Source organism: Hyaena hyaena, unplaced genomic scaffold, assembly GCF_003009895.1.
Source record: "Hyaena hyaena isolate Hyena2069 unplaced genomic scaffold, ASM300989v1 scaffold_369, whole genome shotgun sequence".
Classification (NCBI taxonomy): Eukaryota; Metazoa; Chordata; class Mammalia; order Carnivora; family Hyaenidae; genus Hyaena; species Hyaena hyaena.
Genome location: NW_024081000.1, coordinates 298919 through 315619, shown reverse-complemented (window position 1 = coordinate 315619; position 16701 = coordinate 298919). Strand labels below are relative to the sequence as shown.

Below are 16701 nucleotides of genomic sequence, written 5' to 3'. Positions count from 1 at the left end.
TTCATGCCCTAACAGTCTGATACTGCGATCATTGTTGTCTGTCATCCCCACCAGGGAAGGGCCACTCTCCAGCAGGGACACGTGGACTTGAACAATGAGTTTCAGTGCCACTATTTTCTGTTGGAAAGTCTTTTTTGATTTAAATCTTGGAACTGTGAACCAAACATGTTAAACATCAGAACTAGGCAGTGAAATACCCAGGGGATTCATCCAATACACGCTTAATTGTATCCACTTCATTGTGTGCTGAGCAGAGACTAGACCACAAAGCGGACAGTCCTTGTGTTCGTGTCGTTAATTTCTGGGAGAAATCTATGTAAAACTTACATAATCTGCATGCCACATTGTCCCCCACACCCCCTTAAGAGCGCATCGTCCCCCCCGATTTCTGAGTTCCCAAGGTTTGCTTACCTGTGTATCTTGTGACTCCTACCCTTGTGCACCCTCAGAGATAGTCTCTATTTCACCCCCTTACATCCTAGCTCTGGAACTAGGCAGCAGCACTACCCATTTCCACTAGAAATTCGGTCACATTCATTTCATGGTTTGTATGGATTTTCCGTGGATTTGGGGGCTCACGGGTGCAGGTTCCACTGTGGAGTGGAGTCTTTCCCCATCGTGTCATTCTCTCTCTGTGCTCCAGAGTAGCCATTATGTCCTCCCCTGTCCCACACAGGACAGTGTTACCCACACCGAGGTCTTTCCTAAGGGAAGTTGTCTCCAGGCAAAGACACAAAAATAACTTCATCCACTACACTTGTGGCAAGTGCAATGCAGGAAAACCACAGAGGGCTGTGAGGATTTGTAATAGCAGGACCTAACCGCAATTTGTCAGGGTGAGAGAACACTGAATCGTAACTTCAAGGGAGGATTACCTGAAAACCCAAAAGGTAGGAGTCATCCAGGAGAAGGGGTTTGATGGGGGAAGGGCACAACACAGGGAAGGGAAAAAGCAGGTGCAAAGGTCCTGAGGTAGAAAGGAATTTAGAACATTGGAGAAACAGAGGAAAGGTAAGTGGAGCATTATGAGTGAGGGAAGATGGTGGCAGGTAAAGCCAGGAGGTGGGGTGGGACCGCATTGTCGTGGTGAAGCATTTGAGCATTACGTGAAGAGGAACGGGAGGCATAGAAAGGTTTGAAGCGGGAGAGTGATACGCTCAGTGAGCGTATACATAACTGCTGTGAGGTTGAATAATAGAGGCCTAGTAGATGTCCATTGGTTTTAGCAACATGTTGCTGAATCTTGATAGGAAAAGATGATAGTGGGAAGGAATGAGTGTTAGCTGGTGGCCCAGAGGACACATGCTTTTGATGGACGTTTAATTCGTGAGTAGTTACCTTCAGCTGTCATTTTTACCTCTCAGATGATCTGATGGAGAACATTTGTAGCAACCGTGATAGGACCTTAAAACGCGAAACTGAGAACTGTTCTTGCTTTTAAGGCAAAATAAAAATCCTCTGACTAGAAGCTGTTTTGAGCATAACTAGCCTCAAATTCACTATTTTTTAAGGCATTGAAACTCTGAATCCAGTTTCTTAGCTATTAGCATCCTCAACAGGAGAGTATTTTTATTTTATCTGTTGGTTTTAAAAGCTAAAATTCCAGGAGACCCAAGTAAAGGCTTCATTTAACTGTATTTCTTTTCTACAGACCTACGGGGCGTTATTCTGTGAAACCAGCGCCAAAGACGGCTCGAATGTCGTGGAAGCCGTTCTCCATCTCGCTCGGTAAAGTGCTGCCTTATACCTGGAAGCCTGGAAGTAGGACTGAATTTTCCTGTAGTTGATGCACATGTCAGATCTCTTGGCCATAACATGGATATGCATCGGAAAACACTGTCTTGTGTTTAGTAGTGGTTAGCGAGCCAGTTGAACATAGATCTTATGAGAGCTGGTATGCTGCCCGTGCACTGTGAACGTTGGCAAAGTACCTTCACTGCCAGACAAAGCAGGTGCTTCTGAGGTGTCGTTGACATTTCTGCAAAATGTCACTGCAAAGCTAATAGTTGACATGTATGAATCATTTCCAGGAACCAGATTTTAAACACAAGAGACTATTCTGAAATTAACTATCTATTATGACATTTTCCTGGGTAAAGGGGAAAAAAACCCCACCTGAACAAAGCAAATTATCTATCATGCCAATTGGAAGCACTTTGTAAAAAATATTACTCAGATAATTACTAGGCTAAGGCAATGGTGTTAATAATAAATAACATTTTGGGATGTAGATTAGAATGAAAATTACATCATTGAGGAACTTGGATATAAATGTGAGTGTTTTAATCCTTGGAGTAAATTTAATTTTTAGGAAATAACAACATTATCTGTTAGAGCTATCTTTTCTGCCTAGTTTTCTGCCACAAATGAAAAAGATGATTCTTTACTGGCCTAAAGGAATTAAATATCCAAAAGAAAATACAAAGGAAAGGAAAGGAAAAGAAAAAAAGGTGCACATTAACAAAATCCAGACCAGTGATTTTAATCACTGACAAAACAAAGCCATAATTTTAGTGTAATTTGTGTGGATTTTTTTCCTGATCGTTTGTGAGGTTTTATGAGAATCTTTTCTTTTAATTTTTTAAATGTCTTAATTTATTATTTTTGAGAGACAGAGAGCATGAGCTAGGGAGGGGCAGAGAGAGAGAGAGAAACAGAATCTGAAGCAGGCTCCAGGCTCTGAGCTGTCAGCATAGAGCCTGATGTAGGGCTCGAACCTACCAACCGTGAGATAATAACCTGAGCCAAAGTCAGATGCCCAACCGATTGAGCCACCTGGGCGCCCCTACAAGAATCTTAATTTTGGAAGGATGGTTGGCTTGCTAGTATACATTGATGAGTAAAATACTTTGCAGTATTTTAAGTGCAGCTTTTATATTGGTGACTTGGTGTTTATAGTGCTTACTAGATGCTTAGACTGGAGCCTTGGGCAAGATCCTTGCCCTCACTTGAAAGAATCAGGAAATGAGCCCCAGAATCTTTTTTTTTAAAAGAGTGTTTATTTATTTATTTTGAAAGAGTCTGCACAGGCACTCCTGTGGTGGTGGGGATGGGGAGAGGCAGAGAGAGGAGACAGGGAAAGAGAGAGAGGGAGAGTTAGAAAGAGGGAGAGAGAGAGAAAGAGAATCCCAAGCAGGCTTCATACTGTCAGCATGGAGCCTGATACGGGGCTCGATCTCATGAATGGTGAGATCATGACCTGAGCCAAAAATCAAGAGTCAGATGCTTAACTGACCAAACCACCCAGGTGCCCCAGGGAATGAGCCCCAGGACTTTAAATGGCCTGTCTTTGAAAATTTCCCCTTTGCTATCAGTGCAAGAGAGAGCACTGCCTGGCCCACCACACTGGAAATCATCATCGTTTAAAGCAAAAACAGTGCAAACTTTGAGTGTGACCTAGAACAGGTAGAAAACAGGTAAACATTTAAACATGTGTAGAGTCACAGGAATTACTTGGTTTTCTGCCTGTGATTAGAAGGGAGAATCACGGGCTAGTATTATATTTGTCAAACAAGAGCCCCAATAAAACCTTCATAAGTCAGGTGAAGTAAGGGACTCCGTGCACCTGTTTGTGCATAGGAGCCACCAGCTGTTTTGACCAAAGAAGGCTCACTTAGTAGAGGTGGTGAGAGATTCAGTGAATGCACTAATCGGAGTCCTTGCTGAATTGGGAGGTGCTTACACTTTTCCACTGGTGCTGGTGTTTAACTGCAATATGCCTGGGGCTTCCAGGGTGGAGGTGACAGCTTGCTGGGCTCAGTTGGTATGGGGGGAGGGCACCTTGGCTTCAGTAGTGGGGAGAAAAGGAGGCTGGATGTCAGGCCCCATGAGAGGCTATGGTTTCCTGCCCAGCTTATCTGGTGACTGTAGAGTCAGGAGGCTCAAAGTCCAATCTTAAATCCTTCCCCAAACAGCCATGGAGTCGGAATCGAACAAGTCCCTCTCTCCCTCTCGGCCTCTCTAATCTGTGAAATGAGGGAGGGGCCTGGAAGAAATGGCCTCCAAGGTCCTTCCAGTTCTGACAGTCTGTGGTTCTACATACAATAGCCAGTACTCCCCTGCATCCCATAATCACTGTTTAATGCTGAATTGTCTTACGGGGCCATATTAAAGTTAAATGACTCCAAATTGCCACAGTCACACCCAGAGTGCAGAATCGATTCCCTTTACTATATGGTAAAGATGGGAGGGGCTGCGAGCTGCCTGTGCCTTCTTCCCGCTCAGCTCCCGCCCGGCGCCCTGTTTGCCATGTAGCTTCCACGCAGCCGTGTGCTTCTTCACTTTGAACACCTGTCCGCAGAGGCATTTTGATAACGAGGTCACTTTTCATGAATCACTTATCAAGGAGTTCATTTATTGTTGTTATTGCATTATGGCCTGGTGTGAGGCCTCTGGTTTAGCTACGTTAGCGCTGTGTTAAATGTGAAAATTTAAGTAGAGCAGACAGGTAAAGACTTTAATTTGCTTTATATCCTGCCTTCAGATTTGCTTGTCAAAGTGCCTATGTCTTGAAATGGCAGAGTTGCCACAGGTGAAATTATCATATTTTAAAGTTTTTCATCCTTCAGAAAGCTACGTATCCTCCAAAACATGTCACATTCTCAATTTGGATCTCATAAGTTAATTCCCGTCGTGGCCCCTTTCACACTATGCCACCTCTTAAACGTGTACTAAAAGAGTTTATGGATTTGTACTGTCCAAAACAGAATTCTGTTTTGAAAGGAGGCCATAAATGCCTGGTTAACACCTGAAACTACTGGTACTGCTTTTTCTGGAAACCTCTCAATCCCAGGAAAAGTTTCTCCTAGAAATGCAGTTTCCCTGTACTGCTTGCTTAGGGACATCTGTCACAATCATCACCCCTTGGAAGGTGAATTTGCCATTACCAGGACCACAAGTTTTAAACATTTTGCACTAGATTCAAGTTCCAGGGGCATTTAATTGATCAATGGCCTGAAATTTGAAAACACACACACACACACACACACACACACACACAGCTTAAGCTGATATTATCAGTTCAACCCAGGAGCTGAGCCTGTGGGTGTAAGTCTGTCCAGGAGACGGAGTCACCTCTAATGCAGTTGTTAAGCATGTGGTGGGTTTTGGTGACATAGTCTAGTTTTCCCAGCCTCATCCCTGTTGTAGGTGTTTGGAGTATCTTTCTGATTTCCTTAAAGTGAGACATGCCTATATTTATGGTAGATTTAAGAAACCCAAAGGCCAGATGAACGATATGGGTACATGTTTTCCCTCCTTAACATTTGCTTTCAGGTTCCATAATGTCTGCATTATGTGAGCACTCAGCCCGTGGACACCCCATACATGGTTCAATAGAGATATCGAGGAAATAAATATAAGACAGGCCATGCAATTTAACGTGACGAAAAGAGGGGCGCCTGGGTGGCTCAGTTGATTTGGCGTCCTACTTCAGCTCAGGTCATGATCTCACAGTTCTGTGTCTCCCTCTCTCTGCCCCTGCCCCCCTGCTCGCACTATTTGTCTGTTTCCCTCTCTCTCTCTTTCTCAAGAAAAAAAAATGACACGAGAGGAAGAGAAAAGGAAGCATATGACCAGGCAGCTAGATGACTGTAGCTGATAGAGGCCATTGGAAGGCCCAGAAGGGAGAGATGGGAGTTGTCTTGTGAAGATGTTGTGATTATTATACTCATTGTCCAGAACAGAAAGTGGAGAATTAGAATACTTGATCAACTTGCTCAAAGTGACACAGGTACCAAGTGGCATCACAGGGACTTGTCACCATGAATCTGACGCACTTCAGTGTTGGCAATCTCAGCATTGCATTCCACATTCTCTTCTTTTTTCTCTCCCCGCCTAATGTCTTCTATCCTCAGGGTTTCTAGAACCGTCTTTAGCTAGTGACTTCCACTTACTGTATTTTTAACCTCCACCTCTTTTTAAAATTCCTTAACCGCATCCCCAACCCATCAACAAGTAGAAATTCCGAAGGCATGACTGTATCCACCATGTCCAAACCCTCCCAGCCTGGCCTCACCTACCCTTCTGGTGGCATCTCTTATCTTGCTTCCCAAAGGAGTGGATAATCTGTAGACACAGTCACACTTTATTTCTGGTTGTGGCCAAGCTCTTGTTCTTCCCAAAGGAGTGGATAATCTGTAGACACAGTCACACTTTATTTCTGGTTGTGGCCAAGCTCTTGTATGTCTCCTTGCCTTTATGCGTGCTGCTCCTTGCACCTGGAATTTCCTTTCCTTATTAACTGAAGGTCAACCCCTGTCCTTTCGAGAGATCCCTCCAGTGTCAAAGTGTCCATGAAGCTCTATCTCCATGAAGCCTTCCTTCACTGAAGACCAGCACGACTGTGGTAGACCCTTTCCTGCATCACACTGTATATGGGCGTTAGTAGCTCTCTCGGGGGCCTCATTTTGATTGTTTAGATGGTCTACCCCTCAAAGTTCACAAAAGGGGTCCAAGAGTTTGTTGAATGACCAGATGTCTGAGATGATGCAGTTGGAAGTTGTATTAGTTTTCTGTTGTTGCTGTAACGAACTCCCACAAATGTAGTCCCTTAAGCAGTGCAAATTGATCATGTTCCGGTTCTGGAGGTCAGAAGTCTGAAATGAGTCTTGTGGGTTCTAGGTTGACTGGTGTTTCTTTCTTCTTTTTCTGAGTCTCTGTTTCCTCACCTGGGGAGAGAGGATAATAGTGATCACCTGTCAACCTGTCGGGGTTGCGAGTGTGTTTGTGTTGCTTGCATGTGAATGTGTATGAAATGAGAAAAATGTGAAAACATAAAGCATAGCATTTACTAGCTGGCCTTCAGCAAGAATTAATTTCTCTCTTCTTTTCTTCTGCTGAGATATCATCTTCCCACTTCACAGTATAGTGGTTTTCGAAAGTTAGCACATCTGAGCACCTTCTGGAACTATGCTTACCAAATCGGACCTTCTGGAAGTATGGGTAACCTAAATTAAGATGTGCTGGCGGTATTAAGTATTCATTGGATTTTGAAGGCAGTATAAAAATTGTAAAATACTTCATTACTATTTTTTATTGATAATAAATGCTGCAATAATAATATATTTGCTATACTCATTTAAATAAAATATATTAATAAAATTAAATTTACATGTTTCATTTTATATCTTTTAATGTGGTCACTACTACATTTAAAAATCACATGTGTGGATTATATTCTCTTTCTATTGAAATATGTTGTTGTACTAGGAGTACACCAGTCCTTAGTAGTTTCAGTTATTTGCCGCTCCGTAATAAACCAAGATGTAGCTGCCTACAACAACTACCACTTTTTAATTTCTTGAAATTACCATAAGTGACTGGATTTCAGCTGGAAGGTTCCCCACCTGCTCTCACTTGGCGTGTCTTGTGGATTTGCAGTCGAATGGCCGCGGGGCTTTGGCTCAGGCTGGACATCTACCACCAGGATGCACATCCTTGTAGCCACGCATCCCCAGGGCCACTCTGCTGGCCCTTTCCATGGCGGGACCCTGGACTTACTAAATGGCAGCTCAGAGTCACCTTCTGAATGCCTGGCTTGGAGTGCCAGCCCACATTTCCTCTGCTTTCTGTTGATGTGAGCAGTCACAGAGCCAGTCACAATGGGGAGCCCCGAGCACTGATGAGGAAGGTGGAATTGTTTGGGGCCTCTTGGGGATGAGCTGTCACAATCAAGATTGCCATTCGGGGTCTTGTCTCAGGTGGGACATGGGTCCCTGCATATTTCACAAGCGTCCCTGGGAATACACATGGAAGGATACTTCCCTAGGAGGCTTTCACAAGATCTTACGGATCTTTGGTCACTGTTGCTTCTAAGCTGTTAATTCTAAGAGAAATTTAGGAAGAGGCAAAAAGGAAGATTTATTTTTTCTGGATTTTTAACTTTAAACATTCATCACTACCTCCATGGTCGTGTATAATTAAAGAATGGTGATAAAGTCATTGTTGTTTTTGTGAAGGTCAGTGAGCATGAGTCGGGGATGGAAACCAGGTTCCAGAGTATCAGGGAGTGAGCTGTGCATGCAGGAGACCGTAAGGCATGTGACACCACACAAGAGAGCAAGAGTAGGTGGTGTGTGTGTGTGTGTGCGCCTGACTTGTGCACATGTGAGTGTGGCCTGGTGCTCCGAGCACCGCTCTGTGTCTCCTCCAGCTGCCTGACCGAAAGGAAATTTTTTAACCTTTTTGATTTTGCCTGTGTTTCCTCATATATAACATGGGGCACAACAAATTCATATTGTCCTTGGGAGGATTGAGAACACGCGGTCTGGATGGCACATGGCAAGCACTCCACAGTGTTGTTTTTATTTCCACAGAGCCATTTGTGGTTTGGTTTTGTGCCTCGATAATTCATTCTCTCCCTCTTTCTCTCTGTCTCCCTCCTTTCCTTGCCCCTCTCCCCAGGGAAGTGAAAAAAAGAACCGATGATGATGACAGCAAATCCATTACCAATCTGACCGGGACCAGTTCCAGAAAGTCGACCCAGATGAAAAACTGCTGCAGTAGTTAAATCCCAAACACCCTCGGCCTCCAAAGCCCCTGAAGCCCCCGAGTGCTGACTTTCTGTGAACACTGCCGCGTGGAAAGTTCCAGTGTGGGAATCTGAACTGTGCCCTTTGAGCCCTCTGGAACCCTGGCTCTTTGCTGTGTTTCCGTGAAGGATCTGGGCCCTTGGTTAAATATACTTGTCCTTGCAGGGTCTCAAAAGATAATGTGTAAAAAGCTTTAAAAAAAAAATCGCGTGCTCAGATCAAAGCTGTGGAAGAAGCTGACGTAATTCGAGTCACGTGGGAGCTGACTATGTAGATAATCCATGACATGTATTTAAAATATTCGATACTAGAGTACTAGTAAAAGGGGGTTATCATCCTATCTCTACTGCTAACTAGCCTGTGGCCTGAGACCTGCCAGTGACCCACATTAGATCTGTTTCCTCATCTGTAAAACAAGGAGCTTAGCCTTCCGGGCCTTGAGCTCTTGGATTCTGTGCACTGGAAGGAACAGGAAGGAGCCCCCGCTGGCCCACCGTTAACAAGGACTCTGGTTGGTTGTACTCTAAATATTGGGGATGTTGATTTTTCTCATTTCTGAAACAAGAGAACTTAAATGAGGGAAAGAAATGGTAATGTGTTAGGCTCCAGTGGAGACAGAAAAATCTATTTTTTTATATATAAAGAAAAAAAACATTTTTGTGACAAAAAGTTGGAAAAAACCAAGGTACTGTAGTCTCAGAATACTTAAAAAGTCCATGGTGTAGATTCAATGTTAAAAATTCTAATGAAAACTTAGGAGGCCACTCCTACTAAAAGCGCAATGCCTAGGAAAGTTGTCATTCTTCACTTAAAAATATGTACCAGCAAGTCATGGCCATGGACTGAGGATAGGCAGGAGCTGGGAGTGACTGCTAATGGGTATGTGGTTTCCTTGGGGGATGGAGAATGTTCTGGAATTACATTGTGATAACGGTTGTACAACTCTGTGAATATACAAAATAACACTGAATTATTTACTTTAAAAATGGCTGAAGTGTATGTTATGTGAATTATGTCTCATTAAAAAAAACCCCACTACCGCTTGAAGCAGTTTAACATTTTGCCAAATGAAAATGTGCCTGCTTGATTTACACCTTCCCCTGGCTCACAAGCATAATCTCCAATACAGTGCAAAGCCCTAAACCCCCCAGTTGCCAGCATTTGCTTCCTGAAATAATGAACAGTGAAAGAAATGTATGTATGGTTTTGGAGACTCAGCTCTTTAAAAGAGAAATGGGGAGTCCGAGTCCTTTGTTGAATGTGACTGGTGACTCCTTACCAGCAGCTTGATGGGCCTCGCTCTCCTTCTAGAACCTGCAGTGCTTCCCAGATTTCCCCACCGGAATGTCTCTAACAGCTAAGGGAATCGACACCTGACCCCAGCGAAGCATGGTGTTTGGTGTTTGGTTTTCAGTGGTATTGAACTTTAAGTTATTCCCAACCAGACCTTTGAGCTTGCCTTGGTTCATATAGGTCCAGGCTCCAAGTAGGCTGCTGAGGAAAACTTAATGAATAGCAGTTATTTATTGTATTATATGAGCTAATAACATTCCTTTTTGTTGAATTTAAAACACTTCCATGTAGCAGTTTTTCTCCTGTTTATGATTTTTATGATCAAACCTTACATTTGCTAGCTTCATTTTTCTTAATGAAAACTGACCAGATATGTTACACAGACAGATTATGAATAGCCACAGCATCCTTTAGCTTTGAAAAGCATGCCTTCTCTCAATTGATATCTAGGTTGTTTTTTTTTCCCTCAGTGGAAAGTTTGATCTATCTCCAGCAACTCTATCATGCATTTCTGTTTTGTGGTTTTTGTTGCAGAAAAAGAAAGTTTATATTTTTGACCAAGAACAATGCCTTGCTTATAGAGTATTGTCCAATGGAACGGGTTGGGGAGTGGGGGAAGGTGGTTATTTTGGGACTATGGTGAGATGCAAATTTGGCCACTGCTGTTTGTCTCTGTGGCATCTTTTGAAGCCCAGGTTAGAAAGGATGTTCTGTGTTGACATAGGGGACACATGTTCAGGTGTTTGGTGCAGTTGCACAAAACTGTGTTAATATACGTGTTATTATGTTGCCTTTATTTATTTTCCCCCAAAGTGTCTCTATGTGTTTGTCTGAAGGTCTGTACATAGAATATACCTTTGATGCAGAAGTATTATCTTGCCTCTGGATTGTATGGCTAGTACACCCATTGATTTGGGGATCATATAGCACCTTTGATAGACAAAGCAATCATTTTTATTTGAACCTAGATAAATATTGTGGCAACAAAATCCAAATTAGAGACTTAAAGCTCTGGTGAGCAATCTTGTTTAAAGAAAAGCTACTTGAAAGCTCTTTCAGCTGCATTGGTAGGAAATCATAATTATTACCGACATTTGATTTCATGAAGGTATTCTCAAAGTTACAGTGTATTTTTGATAAGAAAAAAATATTTAATGTTTTTAACCTAGACTTACTGTGACACATTTGCATAGTCCTGTGCAACTAACTCATCTTGACTCAATTTTTTCTTTGAGAGCTTTTAAAATCACAATTATATTATGCTCCTTTTTTTTTTATGCATCCTGACACATTGGGTAATATTTTAATCTCATCATGGAAAAGAATGTTGGATAAAGAGACATTTTTCACTGTTAACTTTTAGCCTCATGCATTTTCATAATTTATTTTTTCCACTTGCTGCTTTATATGACATATGTGACATTTGATTATTTAATACCAAATGTGATTTGCATAAACCCAAGTCACACAACCCTCTTGCTGAAGATAAAATTGAGGTTAAAAGATAAAGATTTATTTTCATATTTGTACAGTGATCAGCTTCAGAGTGAAGGCTTTTGTGGGCTTTTATTGTATATGTGTGTAAGAAATTTCCTATGTATATATTAAGTAGGCCTCTGGGTATTGAATAATTGTTTCATGATTTTGATTTATATGGTTTACATTTTCATAGTATCGGCCATATTTCGTTTATACTGTTTATTTCTCGTCAAACCATTAATAATTATACCATAAAGTGTAATCTTTATAGCAATGCAAGTGTCTAAGGAACTACAAATATTTTCTGCCTTGTAAATTCAATAAAGCACGCTTCTGTCGGCCTTTGGGGTGTTTCCCTCAGCTTGACTGCAGGCATCCCTAAGTAACTTTAATTCTAGGATGTGCCTCCATGAAATCCTGCCTCTAAAACACTTGCTTCTGGCTTGGGCAGCTGGCTGGTTAGAGAAAAAAATGAAGACATGTTTCCTTGGCCACTGGGGCAAGCATGTCGACCAGCTAGGGTGTGACGGCCAGGAATTGGGAGATTTGCAGGACAATTTGAGGGTGTGTTTCTGGCCCTCCTCATGACCTCTGACACCCATTCTTCTTACTTTCCCCACACTGCCTCGCCAACTCCTGCTTCTTGGGTTTTAGTGGAAACGTCACTTCCTTCAGGAAGCCTTCCCTCTCAACCCCTAAAATAGGATGAGGCTGCCTGCCCTCACTTGTGTAGCATCCTTGGAAGTGATCGGCATCCTTATTGCCCTTATACTTGTCTAAATAGACATGCCCGGAGCCCTGAGCCCTTTGCTGCTGCCTCCTATCTGCTGTATGCAGTGCTTAAATAGGGGAGCAAATAATTAAATAAGGCAGACTTTGCAAAGTTTCTGCAGACACACACAGATGCACATACAGAGTAGTCATGGACAGTGTAATAAAGAGGTAGTGTATTTTATTTTTTAAGTATTTATTTTGAGATGGAGTGCGAGCTGCTAGAGGGGCAGAGGGAGAGAGGGAGAATCTTAAACAGGCTCCACATTCAGCATGGAGCTGGATACAGGGCTTGATCCTACAACCCTGGGATCATGACCTGAGCTGAAATCGAGTCATATGCTCATGCTACCGAGCCCCACTACGAGCCCCAAGGCAGCATATTATAATGGCTGTAGGTCTGAGCCCTGCAGCCAGCCTCATATACCTACTACCTGGCACTTTGATTACCCTCAATTTAAAAAGCCTAGATGGCTTAGTCGGTTAAGTGTCTGACTCTTGGTTTCAGCTTAGGTCATGATCTCACGGGTTCATGAGTTGGAGCCCCACGTCAGGCTCTGCACTGCTTGAGATTTTCTGTCTTCTCTCTCTGCCCCTCTCCTGCTAGTGTTCTCTCTCCTCTCTCTCTCTCTCTCTCTCTCTTCGTCTCTCTCTCTCTCTCTGTCTCTCAAAATTAAACATTAAAAACATTTACCAGATTTCTTGCGGGATAGGGCATTGCAGAGGACTCACTTTGGCATAAGTTTATTGATTACTTCCCATATATATTCTTGGTATTCCGATGGACCTGAAGTTGGGTATCATAGGGGATAGGCTATTGTGTAGACGGATTAAAAGAGGAGGAAATAATTGAGGGAAAAACGAAGGTCTGAAAATTAGAATGGAAAATTGTGAATGGAGGCCTTATAGGTATGGAACCTCCATTTATTAAAGTCTAATTGGATCAAATAGTTAAAGGGCTGGAGAAAACACCAGAACTGTGGTTGAGAGTGTGAATCTAAATGACAGTAGACATGGTGGTGGGTAATGGGGTTCTCGAACTAATTAGAAAGCACACTTTATGTTTATACCATGAGAGGTAGCCTGTTGAGAAGGATCTCTGATGAATATATGCAAATGTCCTCAAGATGGGAATTAACCCCCAGGAAAGCATATTATTTTGCTAGCTTTAAAGTAAAAAATAACATCTTTTCTTTCCAGATCTCAATGTTAAGCTATGTTTTCATAGCTGAAAATGGAAAACAGGCAAAAATGCTTCAACTTAAAATTGCAGGGTAAGGCAAATTTTCAAATGCAAAATTCTAGAAACAGTTACCTAGTTTCCATCATTTTTTTCCCTGCATCTGTGTATCAGGTTTATTTATGAATTTATATTTCTTAAATTTGTGTAGAATGGGGATTTCTTTGCAAGGTCCTTTAACTTGTGGCCTCTCAGGCCAGCAGTTCCCAAGCCACATTTCATAGCATTTGACACACACTTTTGTAGAGTTTCTCACTGTCCTTGGGATATTGGCTTTCTGGAAATTTTTCCATGCAAGATTTGTGGCCCATCTTCCCATTGCTGTGCAGGAAGGCAGAACTCAAGAGCTGGATAAAGATAGATACCTTCAGGGGATATCTTGAATAATTGCAGTGTGGGTTTAGGAGTTCATTTTTTAATTTAATTTAGTTTTTTTATTTTGACAGAAAGAGCCTTTGGGAGAGGGGCAGAGAGAGAGATGGAGAGTGAGAATCTGAAGCAGGCTCATGCTCAGCATGGAGCCTGATGTGAGGCTCAATCTTATGACTGCGAGATCATGACCTGAGCGTGTATCAAGAATTGGACGCTTAACCAACTGAGCCACCCAGGTGCCTCAGGAGTTTTTTTTAACTCACCACAACTATCTTCTTTTCTTGATCAGTCATTCCAGAAGCATGTTTTTACTTCTTAGATAAAATCTAAAAACTTTACATGATCTCTACGGCTCTCTGTGCTCTGGCTTCTACCAATTCACTCACAATGATTCTAGACACTGGAGATACAGAGTGTATAAGACAGACTCTCAAGCAGATTACATTCTGGTGGGGCTTGATGAAAAATTTGTAATCAAATAAAGAAGATCCACATTTTGCTTCCTCCTCACCTTTCTCTACTCCAGAGTCTACCTTTGGGCACAGAAATGTCTGTTTTCAGAAATGCCATGCCCTCTCACCCCCACTCTTTACTCAGGCTCTGCTTTCTGCCTGGAGAACCATCTGCTCGTGTCCATTTGCCTACCCATTTCCTGTTCACACTGCTCATCTCCATTCCTCCTGGCAGCTATGCCTGATCCTCAAGTCTGAGCCCAAGCCTGTCCTTTATGATGTCTCCCTGCAGCATCCATCATGGCCCTTCATCAGTGGTTGCAATGATCAGCTGACCTGTGCACCTGGCACACTGGATGATTTCTGCCTCCGGCAGCCGTTTAAACTTAATGGCATGGAATTAACCTTTCTCTACCCTGGATGTACACTTCATCAGGTTCATGGCTCTTCTGGATCAGGGTCTCAATTTTTTTATGCCACGGATCCCTTGGAAGCTCAGGAACCCCTCAGAATAATGTTTTTAAATGAATAAAATAAAATACAGAGGATTGTAAGGGAAACTAATGCTATTGAAAGACTATTCCCAAGATACTTAAAAAAAATTTTGTGATAATATGGTATTTACGCTGCTCTATTGGCACAAGATCTGGTGGTAGATCCAGTAGTCACCATACTTGTGGTGTAGTCATGAAAGCAAACTGTTTTGAGACATCTACACTACTCTAGAGTAAATTATGAATATCTGCGATTTTGTGGACAGTGCGGTCACAGGTACCAACAAAACTACTGCATTTCATTGCCAGCATTTATATGAAATGAAATACTAAATTTCAGTTAGAATTTAGTGAAAATAAATGTGTGATTTTTGTCCCATTCAAGTTAAAAGTACAGATTTCTACCCGTAGAGGCAACAGAACCATTGCTCCAAGTAGGAAACTCAGGCCCTGGATGAGAAGGTATATTCCGATGAGAATTTCCATAATGTAATCAAAACTCCAAGTTCACCTCAATGGCATTAGTTTTCTCTCTGCTCCATTCAGCTTTCAGGACACTCACACCTTTTCTTCCTGAGACTGAAAGACTTTCCCCTGGAGTATGACCAGCCAAGAGGGAAAATACTGACATCGGACATCTTTCCAACAAATAAAACCCTCCGACCATCTCCCTACAGTAAAGTTCAAAGTTGGCAAGTCACTCCCCACACTTTCTGTCAGGATTTTACTCCCCTGAATAATCCAAGGATCACTGGATGTTTGTGGAAAGTCTCCAGCAGTGAAGATGGAGACCAACTAAAACAGAAAAATCAAGTTGGGGGAGATAGAGAAAAGGAAAAAAAACCTATCATGAATATATTTAGAAGAGATAAAACTATTGCAGCCCCCATGAAACAAGAACAAGTTACCATCATTAAGGAATACTTAAAAAGGACAAATAAGGTCTTAGAAATTAAAAACATGGGAGCAGATGTACATGAAAGTAAACAATATGGGGTTTGGAAGACAAATTCGAGGAGTCTTTCAAAAACATAAAGAAAGAGAAACCAGGAGAAGAAGGAAGTCCAACATCCAAAAATAGCTGTTCCACAAGGAGACACCAGAGAAAACAGAATTACATGGTCAAAGAATTCAAGACATAGTTCTAGAACTGAAAGGCATGAGTTGCTAGATTGAAAAAGCTTATCTAAAACCCAGAGGAATGGAGTGCTTTAGTGACTCAGTCTGTTAAGGACCCAACTTTGACTCAGATCATGATCTCCCAGTTAGTGGGTTTGGATCCCACATCAGACTCTCTGCTGTTAGCATGGAGTCAGCTTCTGATCTTCTGTCTCCCTCTCTCTTTGCCCCTCCCCTGCTCATGCTCTTTCTCTCAAAAATAAGTAAACATTAAAAAATAAATAAACCCCAGAAGAATGGATGGAAATAAAGCATATTGTCATTTGGGCCCATTGCCCAGTGAAAAAAATTCTCCAAGCTTGCAGAGAGGAAAAAAGATATTAAGAAACAGGAATTAGAATGGCTATGTGTATTTCAACAGAAATACCAGAAGCAAAATGACAAGGAAACAATGCCCTTAAATTTCCAAAGGAAAATGATTTCCAACCTGTAATTCATACCTAGCTAAACCATTAATAACATGTCAATGATAATGGCATTTCAAGATATTCAAGGTCTCAGAACCTTCTCTCTCATACACTAGATACCCTTTTTAACGAAGCTTGAGGAAGACTTGCTCCAACAAAGGAAGAGTAAGTGACACAGAAAACAGAAAATAAGACAGTCAGCACAGGAATATCCAATCCCCAGGGAGACAGACAGTGAAGGAAGATCCCAGGCTGAGAGACTCTACTAGTTGCAGAGGATACTGGTCCAGATTAGAACAGTGTGACTTTAAGAGAGATGTCACCACCAAGTGCCATTACATCATCTTTTTATCTGAGGACAGAGTGGCCAGGTAAGCCTTGCCCTGATCCTCATCTCTGCTCTCCTGTCTTTGCCTTGTGCTGGTGAAGTTTCTGCTTGTCCCTTCATGCCCTGCTGCTTGGATTAGCTGCTCATTCTACCCC

The 16701-nt window shown here is 42.2% G+C and overlaps 1 protein-coding gene across 1 annotated transcript in view; it reads left to right on the top strand.

Annotated features, from left to right (window-relative positions):
- The window catches only part of RASEF (RAS and EF-hand domain containing), a 74075-nt gene extending 64647 nt beyond the window's left edge, over nucleotides 1-9428 (top strand). Inside the window, exons 16-17 of the mRNA XM_039250399.1 lie at nucleotides 1652-1728; nucleotides 8404-9428. Coding sequence (XP_039106330.1) covers nucleotides 1652-1728; nucleotides 8404-8509 — 183 coding nt within the window. The 3' untranslated portion in view covers nucleotides 8510-9428. The remainder of the gene's footprint in view (nucleotides 1-1651; nucleotides 1729-8403) is intronic.
- Nucleotides 9429-16701: the final 7273 nt, after the last annotated feature.